Below are 12,338 nucleotides of genomic sequence, written 5' to 3'. Positions count from 1 at the left end.
TAAGTTGGGAGGATGTCACTGGCCATGGTTGGACTGACCAACACACTGCACACCGGTGACCTGTCACCCACACGCCTGGTGTGTAGGGTCAGAGGCCGGCCCCAGGTGCCTTGTGGCTCTGGGTTGCAGGAATAGTTGGCGTTATTGGGGACAGCAGATAAAAGCCAGGAAGGGGTGTGCAGTCCTAGTGAAAACACAGAGTCGGGGGCGAAAGCTGAGGGGATGAAGTAAGGGTGCTGAACCAGAAACGTGTTCCCAGATGGCCTTTCGGAGGAACCTACCCACCAGTGTGTGAGAAGACAGTCTTCTCTAGACTTGCCACATTTGGTGTCATCTTTAAACAGAAAAACTGCCAGTTTGCCAGATCAAAAATACCATTGTTATTTGGTACGATTTTACTGTCTAATTGCCACTTCTTAATTTGAATGGCTTTTGGAAATAGGGTTTCGATTATGGAGACTTCCATATGAGAAAGAAGAGATTAGGTAGGTTTTCAGTGATTCAGGGAACATGAGTAATAATTTTACAAGGCAGTTAAGTGCTCATTAATATACTACGTTGAACCGTTTGCGTGGGTGTTCAGAATTAAATTCCAGAACCCTCCCAGCCCTCAGCATTGTTGCATGCCGTGCCTGGGGTCTGTTTGCCACATTGCAAGATTAGTGCCATAGATACCTGTGTGCAAATATAGTAAGATGTCCTGAGATTTTCATGATCTTAACTTTTTGAGATACTTTTCACCTCATTTTTGCTTTGTAGTATCCTACTAAAAAAGCAAAGGCAAGTATTATCCATATGTTCTCATATCCATATGAGGACACAGGCCCGGAAAGGTTAAGTGATTTATCTGTTTTCTCTTAGTGGGTGAGTAATGGAGCCAGTATTAAAGCTGGGCCTTAAGTTTCTAGTTTTCTGGATTTTCACTCTATCAGTATTCTTTTAACTGTAAAATCATCATCACAGAGAGCACCTAAAAATTCATGGAATGCTTTTATTTTTGTTTACCCTCCACCCCTTAGCCCTTATTTGAGATAGAGTTTATCATTTTGCAGATGAAGAAATTGAGGCGCAGAAAGATTAAGTCACTCTTCCAGAGTCATTTAGCTGGGAAATAACAGCTCCAAGACCAGAACCCAGGGCTATCTACTAGTACACCACTGGTTTTCACAGTGTTTTGAGGAACCTTGGGTGCCTCAGGGGCTACCTCGGGGGTATGGATAAGGCTAAGCAGGGGTTCCACGCTTCTCTCTGCTCCCCTCTGCCCACCGCCACTCTTGGTTCAGTCAGATTCAGATTGGCCCCAGTTATGTCTGTTTCATATTTCATGTTCCACATAAAACCTGAAGAGGGGGTCTGTTGCTAAAAGCACAGGGCTTTGGTAGAGCTTTCACTCTTGAATGCCCCTACACGTATTCTGGCTGGGAAATGAAACCACTCACACCAGGAGCTTAGAGCAGGTGGGGCTGTTGTGGCAAGGAGCCCAGCCCTGCTCAGGTGGCCGCCCCCTCCTCCCAGCTCGTGGTGCTGCCCTACCAGATGCTGCTGCACGGGGCCACCCGCCAGGCCGCAGGGATCCGGCTGCAGGGACAGGTGGTGGTCATTGACGAGGCTCACAACCTGATCGACACCATCACGGGCATCTACAGTGCAGAGGTCAGCGGTTCCCAGGTGGGTCGGCCTCTCCCTTCTTGGGCCAGTGCCTGCTGTGGGGAAGAGGGATGTGGATCATCTCTCCAAATGCCTAGACCTGGAATTCGTCTGGCAATGGCGTGGGGAAGGGTGCGCTGAGTCGAGGCAGTGGCCTCGTCAGGGGCGGACTGGCTAGAACTACGGGGACCCAGATCTTAGAAATGCTGGCACCCAGCGCAGACAAGGTGACTCATTTCCTTGTTCCTCACTGGCGTATGTCATCCTGAGTCCCTCCAGCCCAGGCTGGTACCAGCCAGTTCTCTATAACCCAGGACAGTGGGGTGAGGGAAGCAGGGTCCTCACATGGTTGGACATCATTATTGTTGCTTTGAGGGGTTCTCAGTATTTCTGAAAGCCACTATTTATCGATTATCTCCTCTGTGCCATGCAGCATACACAGTATTGTGAAACCCCACGCTGCCTCTGTGTAGGCTGGTATTCCTAGTTAACGTTGAGAACTCTTGAAATTCAGGGGGGCATAAGCAGTGTGCTGCTCTCTTCACCTTGGTTGTTTCCCATGAGGTGTCCTGGCTAGCATCTTCTAGGCATGATCTAAGATATCATTGGCACAGCCCTAGGCTGCTTGCTCAGAGCCTGGGCCGCCTTCACACCTGTTCTCTGTTCTCTCCAGTTCTGCCAGGCCCATTCCCAGTTGCTCCAGTATATGGAACGATATGGGTAAGACACTGCCTCCTGAGGGGGAAGGGAAATCCTGCTCAGTCTCCGGGAGAAGGCACTTGGGTCTCCATCTCTGGCCCAGGCACCACACCAAGTGGGCCAGGGTGCTGTTTACCTCCTGTTCGTGGTGGTGTGTACCCCACATAGGCCGAGGGTGCTTGGGACACAACAGCTGGCTGTGAAGGCCTTGGGCCACGGCCAGCCTTTTTCTCTGGGACCATATTTGTCACTGTGGTCTACCTTGAAAGACACTGGACAGAAAGGCCACAACTTGGGGCATTTGGAACGGAAGCAGCTTGGGAAGTGCTACCACTTGATGTCCGTTGGTGTCTCCTCAGGAAGCGTCTGAAGGCCAAGAACTTGATGTACATCAAACAGCTCCTGTATCTGTTGGAGCAGTTTGTGACTGTGTTGGGAGGTAAGGAGCACTATGCCCACCCCAGCCCCTGGCCTGCTAAGCTTGCTGCAGTCCCTTCTCTGGATGCCAGTCAGGACACCTGGGATTTTTGTGTCCTCAAGAATTGTCTTGGCCATTGATTTAGAAGATTCTTATTTTTCATAGCTTTGTTGAATTGTCTGACCGTAGATCCTTTTTTAGGTTTCTAGTTTATATTTCCCTGAGTCCTTTTTATTTTGCCAGACCTTACTTCTCAGGTAGTAATAACAGCATAGTGTAATAGAAACGGGTGACGTTACTTTGGAGTGCTCCTGTGAGGAGAGCTGCACAGGCACACTCACTGTTGTTGACAGAGGAGTCAACTAAAGCTCAGAGATGTCACCTGCCTCTGCTTCATGAACCTAGTAGGAGAGACTAGAGGCTTCCGGCTCTAGGTTCCATACTGCTTTGCACAATTCTGTGTCACCTACCCTTTCCTTTACTATATATATGGCTGTCATTCGAAGGCTTTCCTAGAAGCCAAAGTTCTGGAAAACCAGTGCGGCGTTCCACTGGAGGGATTTTGTCTAATGTCGGTGTTCCTCCCTTCCACCTCTGCCTTGCCACTGGCCACTGTGCAGCCTGGACAACTCTTTGCACCTGCGTAAAGTGGGTGGTCCCTTGGCCCCAGCCTCCTTGGAGGAGGTGTGAAAAGAATGAGATAACAAGGCTTTGGGCTCCATATGCAAACGTGGGTTAGATTTTGAGGCTTCCTAGAGCTTCCCACCCTCTCAGTGGGTTCTTTGGGTGCCATAAATGGCAAAAAACCTGTTTACATGTGAATGCTCTTATTTGATGAGTACATCAAATAGCGTACACACAAAATGTGTGAGAGGATGGGGGTGGGGGGCAGAGGATCCCCATCCTGACCTGCTTGAATTCTGTTTTAGGAAACATTAAGCAAAATCCCAACACACAGAGCCTTTCGCAAACAGGTAAGAGGGCGGCCTTCAGAGACTCAGAGATGGTCCGAGCCGTTTCTGAGCTCACCTCTGGGCCTGTGGTCTTCAGAGCAAGGATTCCAAGGCCCTTCTTTGTTTATCCTTAGGGACAGAGCTGAAGACCATCAATGACTTTCTCTTTCAGAGCCAGATTGACAACATCAACTTGTTCAAGGTAGAGGTTCTCCCCCTTCTGTGTCAGCACCCAGTTTCCTTATCCTTACCACCACCTGCGAGCAGAGCACTGTGTTAAGACTGGAAGGAATAAAAAGTAAATTTCTTCTGTTGTGAGTCAGTCTAGAAGTCTGAGGATCTACAACATAGATGTTTGTAATTAACCCTTAAAGTGTCAGCAAGAAAAAAATCTTCAATCCAGAGTGAAGGGTCCTAGGGATTGGTGAGAAAAGCTGCCTTTCATTTACCATGTAAGCACAGATAGAAACTCCCAGGTCCTTTACCTCATTCCATCTTTCTTCTGGCCCAGTCTTTGCCCTGGACTAGAAAGAGCAGGTCAGCTTTGTGAGCACCATCCTGCTATTGGGCTGAGGTGGCTGAGAACACTCCCAGGGCCACTCTGCGTGACCCGCCCGCATCCTTGCACACCAGCCGCAGGTGTCTGCCTGCTCCAGACCTACTGTTCGGGGTACTGCTGCCATCACTTGACTCACAACTTAGCGATTCCAAATTACTAAAAATACAGAGCACTTGGTGTGTCCAAGGCAGTGCACCAGGTTCTGGGACCCCACGGTAGGAGGTACCATCACCATTCAGAAGCAGAGGAAACCAGGGCTGGGTGAGGTTTCCCCAGGACGACATGTACTAGCCATACATGAGTGAGCAAATGGTGCCTGGTGTGGGAGGCAGCATGTGAGCCCTGGCTTGTCCTTGAGACCCTGCTTGCTTCCCTCCTGCCTTCCCATTTTTCTTCAAACCAGCTTACCTGTTTTGATCACGGTCACTGCCATTACCCCATCTGACCGGTTGAGGCCATTTTGATGCCTTTCTTCTCCCTTTGGGTCCCGCATCCCAACAGTTGCCGGGCCTCAGAGCTGGAAGGAGCACTCGAACTCCCACCGCTTTTCCAATCCCACAGCTGCCGCTTCAGGGCCGGCTCGTTTCCTCTCGCCTCCTTTCCGCTCTTCCTGGCTTCACTCTCTGTCCCTTCTCAGATCTTTCCTACACTGTCATCTGGTGAGTCCTCACTGGAAGATAGTGCCCTTTTTAGAAATCTTCAAAGGCTTCAACTCCCTGTCTTCCTTTCCAAGCTGCACATGTTGTACACACTGGAGGGCCCCCGAACAAGCCCCAAGCTTTACCCTCTCTGTGCCTTTGCTCGTATGTGTTTTTTTAAACTCTTAATCTTTTCAGGGTTCATCTTAGGTGCTGTCATATTGAAGGAGAGCACAGAAGACCTGTCACCAGGAACCTTTAGAGAGGGTTGGGGCTATGCAGACGTTAGTGAGGAGGCCATGTGCATGAAGGTTGCTCTTGTGGGAGAGCGCCGTGTTATATGTGGGGGTGGTGGGAGAGGAGTGACCTCAGAAAGGAGGTTGACCCGGTTGGCCACAAGGAGGCTGGGTTCCTCAGGAGCTGTCAATGAATCATGCTCCCTGGGGTTTTGGAAGGTGGTGTTTTTTTTTTTTTTTTTTTTTTTCCAGCCTAATTGTTGCATGTGCCTGCGGTGGTTTGCTTTTGCAGGTGCGGCGCTACTGTGAAAAGAGCATGGTCAGCAGAAAGGTACAGCCTCTTTTCCTGGGTCTGGCCAGGCTCCACAGCACCCACCTCCTGCCCTCCCAGTACCTTGCTCTCCCCTGCCCTTTGGAGCCCCAAGTCACCCCTGCTCCCTTCTTACTGCAGGGCTGCTTGCTGTGTCAGGTGGGGTGCCAAGATGCCTTGTGTTGGGGGGCAAGTTGTGGGCTGTGTGGGGTGCAGCAGAACCTCCAGCCTGGGCTCCCACTGCTGCACCCTCATTCCTCCCTGTGCTCTCTCTCCCCGTCCCAGCTCTTTGGCTTCACAGAAAGGTATGGCACGGTCCTTGCATCCTCCAGGGAGCAGTCCAGACTGGCTGGGTTCCAGCACTTCCTACAGAGCCTGCAGCCCGCATTGACCGAGAGTGAGTCAAGAGGGGGAGACAGGGCTGCTGGTGGGGGCCAAGAATATCCATCCCTCACGCGTGGACTCCTCTCCTGCCTCATCTGTGGTCCCAGACTGTCTTCCTTCTGCTCTGTGCAGCTCCCGTGCCCCACGGAGATGAGGGAGAGGCCAGGGTGCCACGGTCTGCTTCCCCGCTGATGCACATCGAAGGCTTCCTTGCAGCCCTCACCACTGCCAACCAGGATGGCAGGGTCATCCTGAACCGCCAAGGTAGTCCAAGGAGGAATCAGCATGGAGCCGGGAAACCAAAGCATGAAAAGATTCTACCTTGCACCTCTCTGGGTTAGGACGAGGAGACAAGGTGGTGAAAACTGGTCCTTTTAGCCTGGGTGGGCTGGCATAGGTGCGGTGAGGAGGGATGTGAGGCACTGGGGAGGCTGGCATCTCACGCCAGGTTATGAGAGAAGTTGTATAGCCTACTGGTTACAGGTATGTGAGTTTTGGTTTGAGTCTTGATTCCGTCACCTCCAAGCTGTGTCTACCACCCTGAACCTCAGTCTTCATGTGCAAAAGGAGCTGGTAGTGCTGTCTGCCTCGGGCTTGTCCTGCACTTTGAATGGAATCTAATCAAAAGGGAAAGTGGTATCTCTAGTGGCTCCTTCATGGACACAACTGAGCTCCCATTTGCCTCAGACTCATGGAAGTCTTTGTTCGGCCTGCCTGCAAACCACCCCCTCCTTCCCCAGCTGGCTCTGTCTTTTTTTCAGGAAGTCTTAGTCAGAGCAGCCTCAAATTCCTGCTCCTGAATCCAGCCGTGCACTTTGCCCAAGTGGTGAAGGAATGCCGGGCAGTGGTCATTGCAGGCGGCACCATGCAGCCGGTAAGGGAACCAGACCCAGCCTCTTGTGCCCCGAGTGCTGGGATGGGACAGGGACAGGGGGAAGAGGCGCTGTCCAGTGGGCCCCCAAACCAGAAAGGGGTCAGCTTGAACAGGCCAAGCAGCGTCCACCAGGTGGCATTGCTGTGCTGTCTCATGCCTGGGCCTTTAGCCTGGGGCAGGGGTGGAGTGGGCAGTGGGGGTGGAGGGAGGCACATGGCTGCTGATTTGGTGCTTTTGTAGGTTAGGTACCGCACTTCTCCCAAAGATAGCTGTTCTGGAATTTCAGGCCCCCATTTTAGTGCCATTCGCTCTTTATACCCACCATAGATACGACCTTTCCTTTCTTTTATAAATTTATATACACACACACGTATTTAGGAAAGTATTATGTTTTCGTTGTAGAAAGCAGAGACCAGCAAAAGCAGGAAAAAAAAAATAGATGATAATTCCACCAGCGAAAGATTTTATTTTAGTGTATATCATTATACTAGTCTTTGTGTGCATAATTTTTACAAATATACATACATATTTTAAAAACAAAAATCTGTATCTCTACATGCTGTTGCTGTGATTTGCTTTTTTCACTCAGCAACAAATGTCATAGACATTTTTCCTTGTCAGCAGTATGTATTTATTCCACCATGCTCTGGCTGTGTTTTTTTCTGTTACATGAATATGTTATATCTTATAGAACTACTCTTCTTTTGTTAGATGTTTAGGTGATTTCCAGTCTTTCTCTGTTTTAAGCAACACAGTGGCAAACAGAACCACGTCTCTGCACAGTGGTTCTGTCCTTAAGGTACACCTAGCCCAGGACTTTGGTGGAAGGCTCCTCAGCGCCCACGCAGTCATTCGTTTCTAACCTCAGCCGCTAGAATCCCCCATTGCTTTATTAGTTTCTAACTTTTCTTTCTTTTCTATAGACTTGTATATTTTTGTTCATGTATTAAAAGCATCTATAGTCATTGCTGCTTTCAATGCCCAGGTGTCTCAGACTTGGCCTGTCAGAGCCCGACATGCTGCCTCTGGTCCTTGATGAGGCCCCACTAGCCTTGGGATGCTTTCTTGCTTTCTGGCAAGATGAAACATCCCAGCCACCTTATGCCTTCTTTATCCCATATCTGGGATCATTCATTTTTCTAAGATAACCTGGTTTCTTTTATTGGGGATTGGTGTTTAAAAACCAGTATCTGGGTATTGGGGTGTTTGTGGTACTCCTGGATTATAAATGTTTTTAGGCCTTCTTGTAGACTGGGGAAAATGGTTTTAAAAAACCATGAGTCCATATTGATATTTCTAAATGAACATCAGTCAGTTATTTGACCTTACACTGTATGTCTTTTCTCTTGAGCTGAATGTTTGGTTTCTCATTACATTGACGTAACTATTTATTTGCTATGTCCCATAATATACTTAAGATATACTAAAATAGTTTCATATACAGTATTATTCTAACAATAAACTATTGATGAAAATTTCATTTCTTTGCATTTATTTTTTGCCCTTAGGTATATCCTACTAAGGATGTATGGTCACTAAGGATCTGAAGTCACTTGAAGTCAGGCGTTGCTTTGTATGCTTATGTTGTGAATGTGACAGAGAGTTAGGCTTTCTTTGTTGCCATGTGTTTTCAGTTTTAGAGTTTGATTTTTCATTTTAGACATATATATATATATATATATATATTTTTTTTTTAATGCTTATTTTTGAGAGAGAGACAGAATGCAAGTGGGTTAGGGGCAGAGAGAGAGACACACACAGAATCCGAAGCAGGCTCCAGGCTCTGAGCTGTCAGCACAGAGCCCGACGCTGGGCTCAAACTCACAAGCTGTAAGATGATGACCTGAGCCAAAGTCGGTTGCTCAACCAACTGAGCCACCCAGGTGCCCCTAGACTTAATTATATTTTTAAAATAAGTAAACACCTGTATGGTTCAAAAGTCAAAACTGCATGGAAGATACATTCAGGGGCGCCTGGGTGGCTCAGTTGGCTAAGCATCTGACTTCTGCTCAGGTCATGATCTCATGGTCCATGGGTTTGAGCCCCACATTAGGCTCTGTGCTGACAGCTCAGAGCCTGGAGCCTGCTTCAGATTCTGTGTCTCCCTCTCTTGCTGCCCCTCCCCAGCTCATGTTCTGTCTCTTTCTCTCTCAAATATAAACAAACATTAAAAAAAAAAAAGATGCATTCAGGAAGTCTTACTTCCATCCATTTCCAGCCTGTTCCCCATGCCCATAGGTTATCATTTTTCTTACTCCTAGTCTTTCTATGCTTTCATTTTATTTTTCTCCAGAAATAAGCAAATATATGTACTTATTTTTTCCTTTCCTTTGTCTTTTACATCAAAGCATAACTGGTTTTTAGTCACCAGTGTGTTGTGGCACGCCATTCAGTAGCCAGCGCCATCTGTGCGCCTCTTGCTGGCCGCGGAGCTCTGCGCTGGCAGGATCCAGCGTGATGCTTTCAGCTGACCCCTCCTGAAGGGGATCACTGCACAGGAAGTATCCTTGTGCATGGGTTGGTTTGTGGAGCTGTATGCTCAGAGGGGACTCCTAGGTAAGGGGGCTGCCAGGTTGAAAGATAAAAATACATCTGATTTATTAAATATTGCCATATTCCCCCCCCAGCTGGAGCTGTACTGTTCTCTCTTCCACCAGCACTGTGTGTATGTGCCTACAGAGGGATACACTTTGGGATTTTTGCCAATTCAATAGGTGAAAACCCTGGAACTCTTTTTTTTTTTTTAATTTTTTAATTAATTAATTATTTTAATTTACATCCAACTTAGCATATAGTGCAACAGTGATTTCAGGAGTAGATTCCTTAGTGCCCCTTACCCATTTAGCCCATCCCCCCCCAAAACCCCTCCAGTAACCCTCTGTTTGTTCTCCATATTTGAGTCTCTTATATTTTGTCTCCCTCCCTGTTTTTATATTATTTTTGCTACCCTTCCCTTATGTTCACCTGTTTTGTATCTTAAAATCTTCATATGAGTGGAGTCAGATGATATTTGTCTTTCTCTGACTAATTTCGCTTAGCATAATACCCTCTAGTTCTTTTTTTTTTTTTTAATGTTTATTTTACTTATTTTTGAGAGACAGAGACAGCATGAGCAGGAGAGAGAGAGAGGGAGACCCAGAATCTGAAGCAGGCTCCAGGCTCTGAGCTGTCAGCACAGAGCCTGACACGGGGCTTGAACTCACGAGCTGTGAGATCATGACCTGAGCCAAAGTCAGACGCTCAACCGACTGAGCCACCCAGGCTCCCCTAATACTCTCTAGTTCTATCCATGTAGTTGCGAATGGCAAGATTTCATTCTTTTTGATTGCCGAGTAATACTCCATTGTATATATATACCACATCTATCCATTCATCCATCGATGGACACTTTCCATACTTTGGCTATTGTTGATAGTGCTGCTATAAACATGGGGGTGCATGTGCCCCTTTGAAACAGCATACCTGTATCCCTTGGATAAATACCTAGTAGTGCAATTGCTGGGTCATAGGCTAGTTCTATTTTTAATTTTTTGAGAACCTCCATACTGTTCTCCAGAGGGCCTGCACCAGCTTGCATTCCCCCCAACAATGCAAAAGAGATCCTCTTTCTCTGCATCCTTGCCAACATCTATTGTTGCCTGAGTTGTTAATGTTAGCCATTCTGACAGGTGTATGGTGGTATCTCATTGTGGTTTTGATTTGTATTTCCCTGATGATGAGTAAAGTTGAGCATTTTTTCACGTGTCGGTTGGCCATCTGGATGTTTTCTTTGGAGAAGGTCTATTCACGTCTTTTGCCTATTTCTTCAATGGGTTATTTGTTTTTTGGGTATTGAATTTGATAAGTTCTTTATAGATTTTGGATACTAACCCTTTATCTGATATGTCATTTGCAAATATCTTCTTTCGTTTCATCCAGTTGCCTTTTAGTTTTGCTGATTGTTTCCTTTGCGGTGCTGAAGCTTTTTATTTTGATGAGGTCCCAATAGTTCATTTTTGCTTTTGTTTCCCTTGCCTCTGAAGACATGTTGAGTAAGAAGTTGCTGCAGCCAAGGTCAAAGAGGTTTTCGCCTGCTTTCTCCTTCAGGATTTTGATGGCTCCTGTCTTACATTTAGGTCTTTCATCTACTTTGAGTTTATTTCTGTGTATGGTGTAAGAAAGTGGTCTTGGTTCATTCTTCTGCATGATGCTGTGCAGTTTTCCCAAGACGATTTGAAGAGACTTGTCTTTATTCCATTGGATATTCTTTCCTGCTTTGTCAAAGATTAGTTGGCCATGCATTTGTAGATCCATTTCTGGGTTCTCTATTCTGTTCCATTGATCTGAGTGTCTGTTCCTGTGCCAGTACCATACTGTCTTTATGATTACAGCTTTGCAATACAACGTGAAGTCTGGATCGTGATGCCTCCTGCTTTGGTTTTCAAGATCGCTTTGGCTATTCGGGGTCTTTTCTGGTTCCACACAGATTTTAGGATTGTTTGTTCTAGCTCTGTGAAGAGTGGTGGTGTTATTTTGATAGGTATTGCATTGAATATGTAGATTGCTTTGGGTAGTATTGACATTTTAACAATATTTGTTCTTCCTATCCAGGAGCATGGAATCTTTTTCCATTTTTTTGTGTCTTCTTCAATTTCTTTCATAAGCTTTCTCTAGTTTTCAGGTATAAATTTTTCACCTCTTTGGTTAGATTTATTCCTAGGTATTTTATGGTTTTTGGTGCAATTGTAAATGGTATCGATTCCTTGATTTCTCTTTCTGTTGCTTCATTGTTGGTGTATTGGAATGTAACTGATTTCTGTTCATTGATTTTATATCCTGCCACTTTGCTGAATTCTTGGATCAGTTCTAGCAATTTTTTGGTGGAATTTTGGGTTTTCCATATAGAGTATCATGTCATCTGTGAAGAGTGAGAGTTTGACCTCCTCCTGGCCGATCTGGATACCTTCATTTCTTTGTGTTGTCTGATTGCAGAGGCTAAGATTTCCACTACCATGTTGAATAACAGTGGTGATAGTGGACATCTCTGTCTTGTTCCTGACCTTAGGGGGAAAGCTGTCAGTTTTTCCCCACTGAGGAGGATATTAGCCTTGGGTCTTTCATATATGGCTTTTATGATCTCAAGGTATAATCCTTCTATCCCTACTTTCTTAAGGGTTTTTATCAAGAAAGGATGCTGTATTTTGTCAAATGCTTTCTTTGCGTCTACTGAGAGGATCATACGGTTCTTGTCCTTTTCTTTTATTGATGTGATGCATCGCATTGATTGTTTTGCAGATATTGAACCAGCCCTGCATCCCAGGTATAAATCCCACTTGGTTGTGGTGAATAATTTTTTTAATGTATTGTTGGATCTGGTTGGCTAATATCTTATTGAGGATTTTCGCATCCACGTTCATCAGGGAAATTGGTCTGTAGTTCTCCTTTTTTAGTGGGGTCTGTGTCTAGTTTTGGAATCAAGGTAATGCTGGCTTCATAGAAAGAGTTTGGAAGTTTTCCTTCCATTTCTAGTTTTTGGAACAGCTTCAAGGGAATAGATTTTAACTCTTCCTTAAAGGTTTGGTAGAATTCCCCTGGAAAGCCATCTGGCCCTGGACTCTTGTTTTTTGGGAGATTTTTGATT

General features: G+C 46.3%; 1 protein-coding gene across 5 annotated transcripts in view; it reads left to right on the top strand.

The window, feature by feature from the left end:
* DDX11 (DEAD/H-box helicase 11) overlaps nt 1-12,338 on the top strand; it is a 40,310-nt gene that overhangs the window by 21,577 nt on the left and 6,395 nt on the right. For 4 of the 5 annotated variants that reach the window (XR_006708977.1, XR_006708978.1, XM_045464284.1 and 1 more), the window contains 9 exons: nt 1,516-1,668; nt 2,321-2,367; nt 2,706-2,785; nt 3,694-3,738; nt 3,852-3,919; nt 5,443-5,481; nt 5,746-5,857; nt 5,977-6,108; nt 6,606-6,718. Coding sequence is in view for 3 of the 5 variants with exons in the window: in XM_045464284.1 (XP_045320240.1) it covers nt 1,516-1,668; nt 2,321-2,367; nt 2,706-2,785; nt 3,694-3,738; nt 3,852-3,919; nt 5,443-5,481; nt 5,746-5,857; nt 5,977-6,108; nt 6,606-6,718 (789 nt within the window). In the remaining 2 variants the exon portion in view is untranslated. The remainder of the gene's footprint in view (nt 1-1,515; nt 1,669-2,320; nt 2,368-2,705; nt 2,786-3,693; nt 3,739-3,851; nt 3,920-5,442; nt 5,482-5,745; nt 5,858-5,976; nt 6,109-6,605; nt 6,719-12,338) is intronic. The other variant, XM_045464286.1, reaches the window with a different exon arrangement.

Source organism: Leopardus geoffroyi, chromosome B4 (assembly GCF_018350155.1).
Source record: "Leopardus geoffroyi isolate Oge1 chromosome B4, O.geoffroyi_Oge1_pat1.0, whole genome shotgun sequence".
In the NCBI taxonomy this organism is placed as follows: domain Eukaryota; kingdom Metazoa; phylum Chordata; class Mammalia; order Carnivora; family Felidae; genus Leopardus; species Leopardus geoffroyi.
The sequence above is the reverse complement of the archived record's forward strand: the minus strand, read 5'-3'. Positions and strand labels throughout refer to the sequence as shown.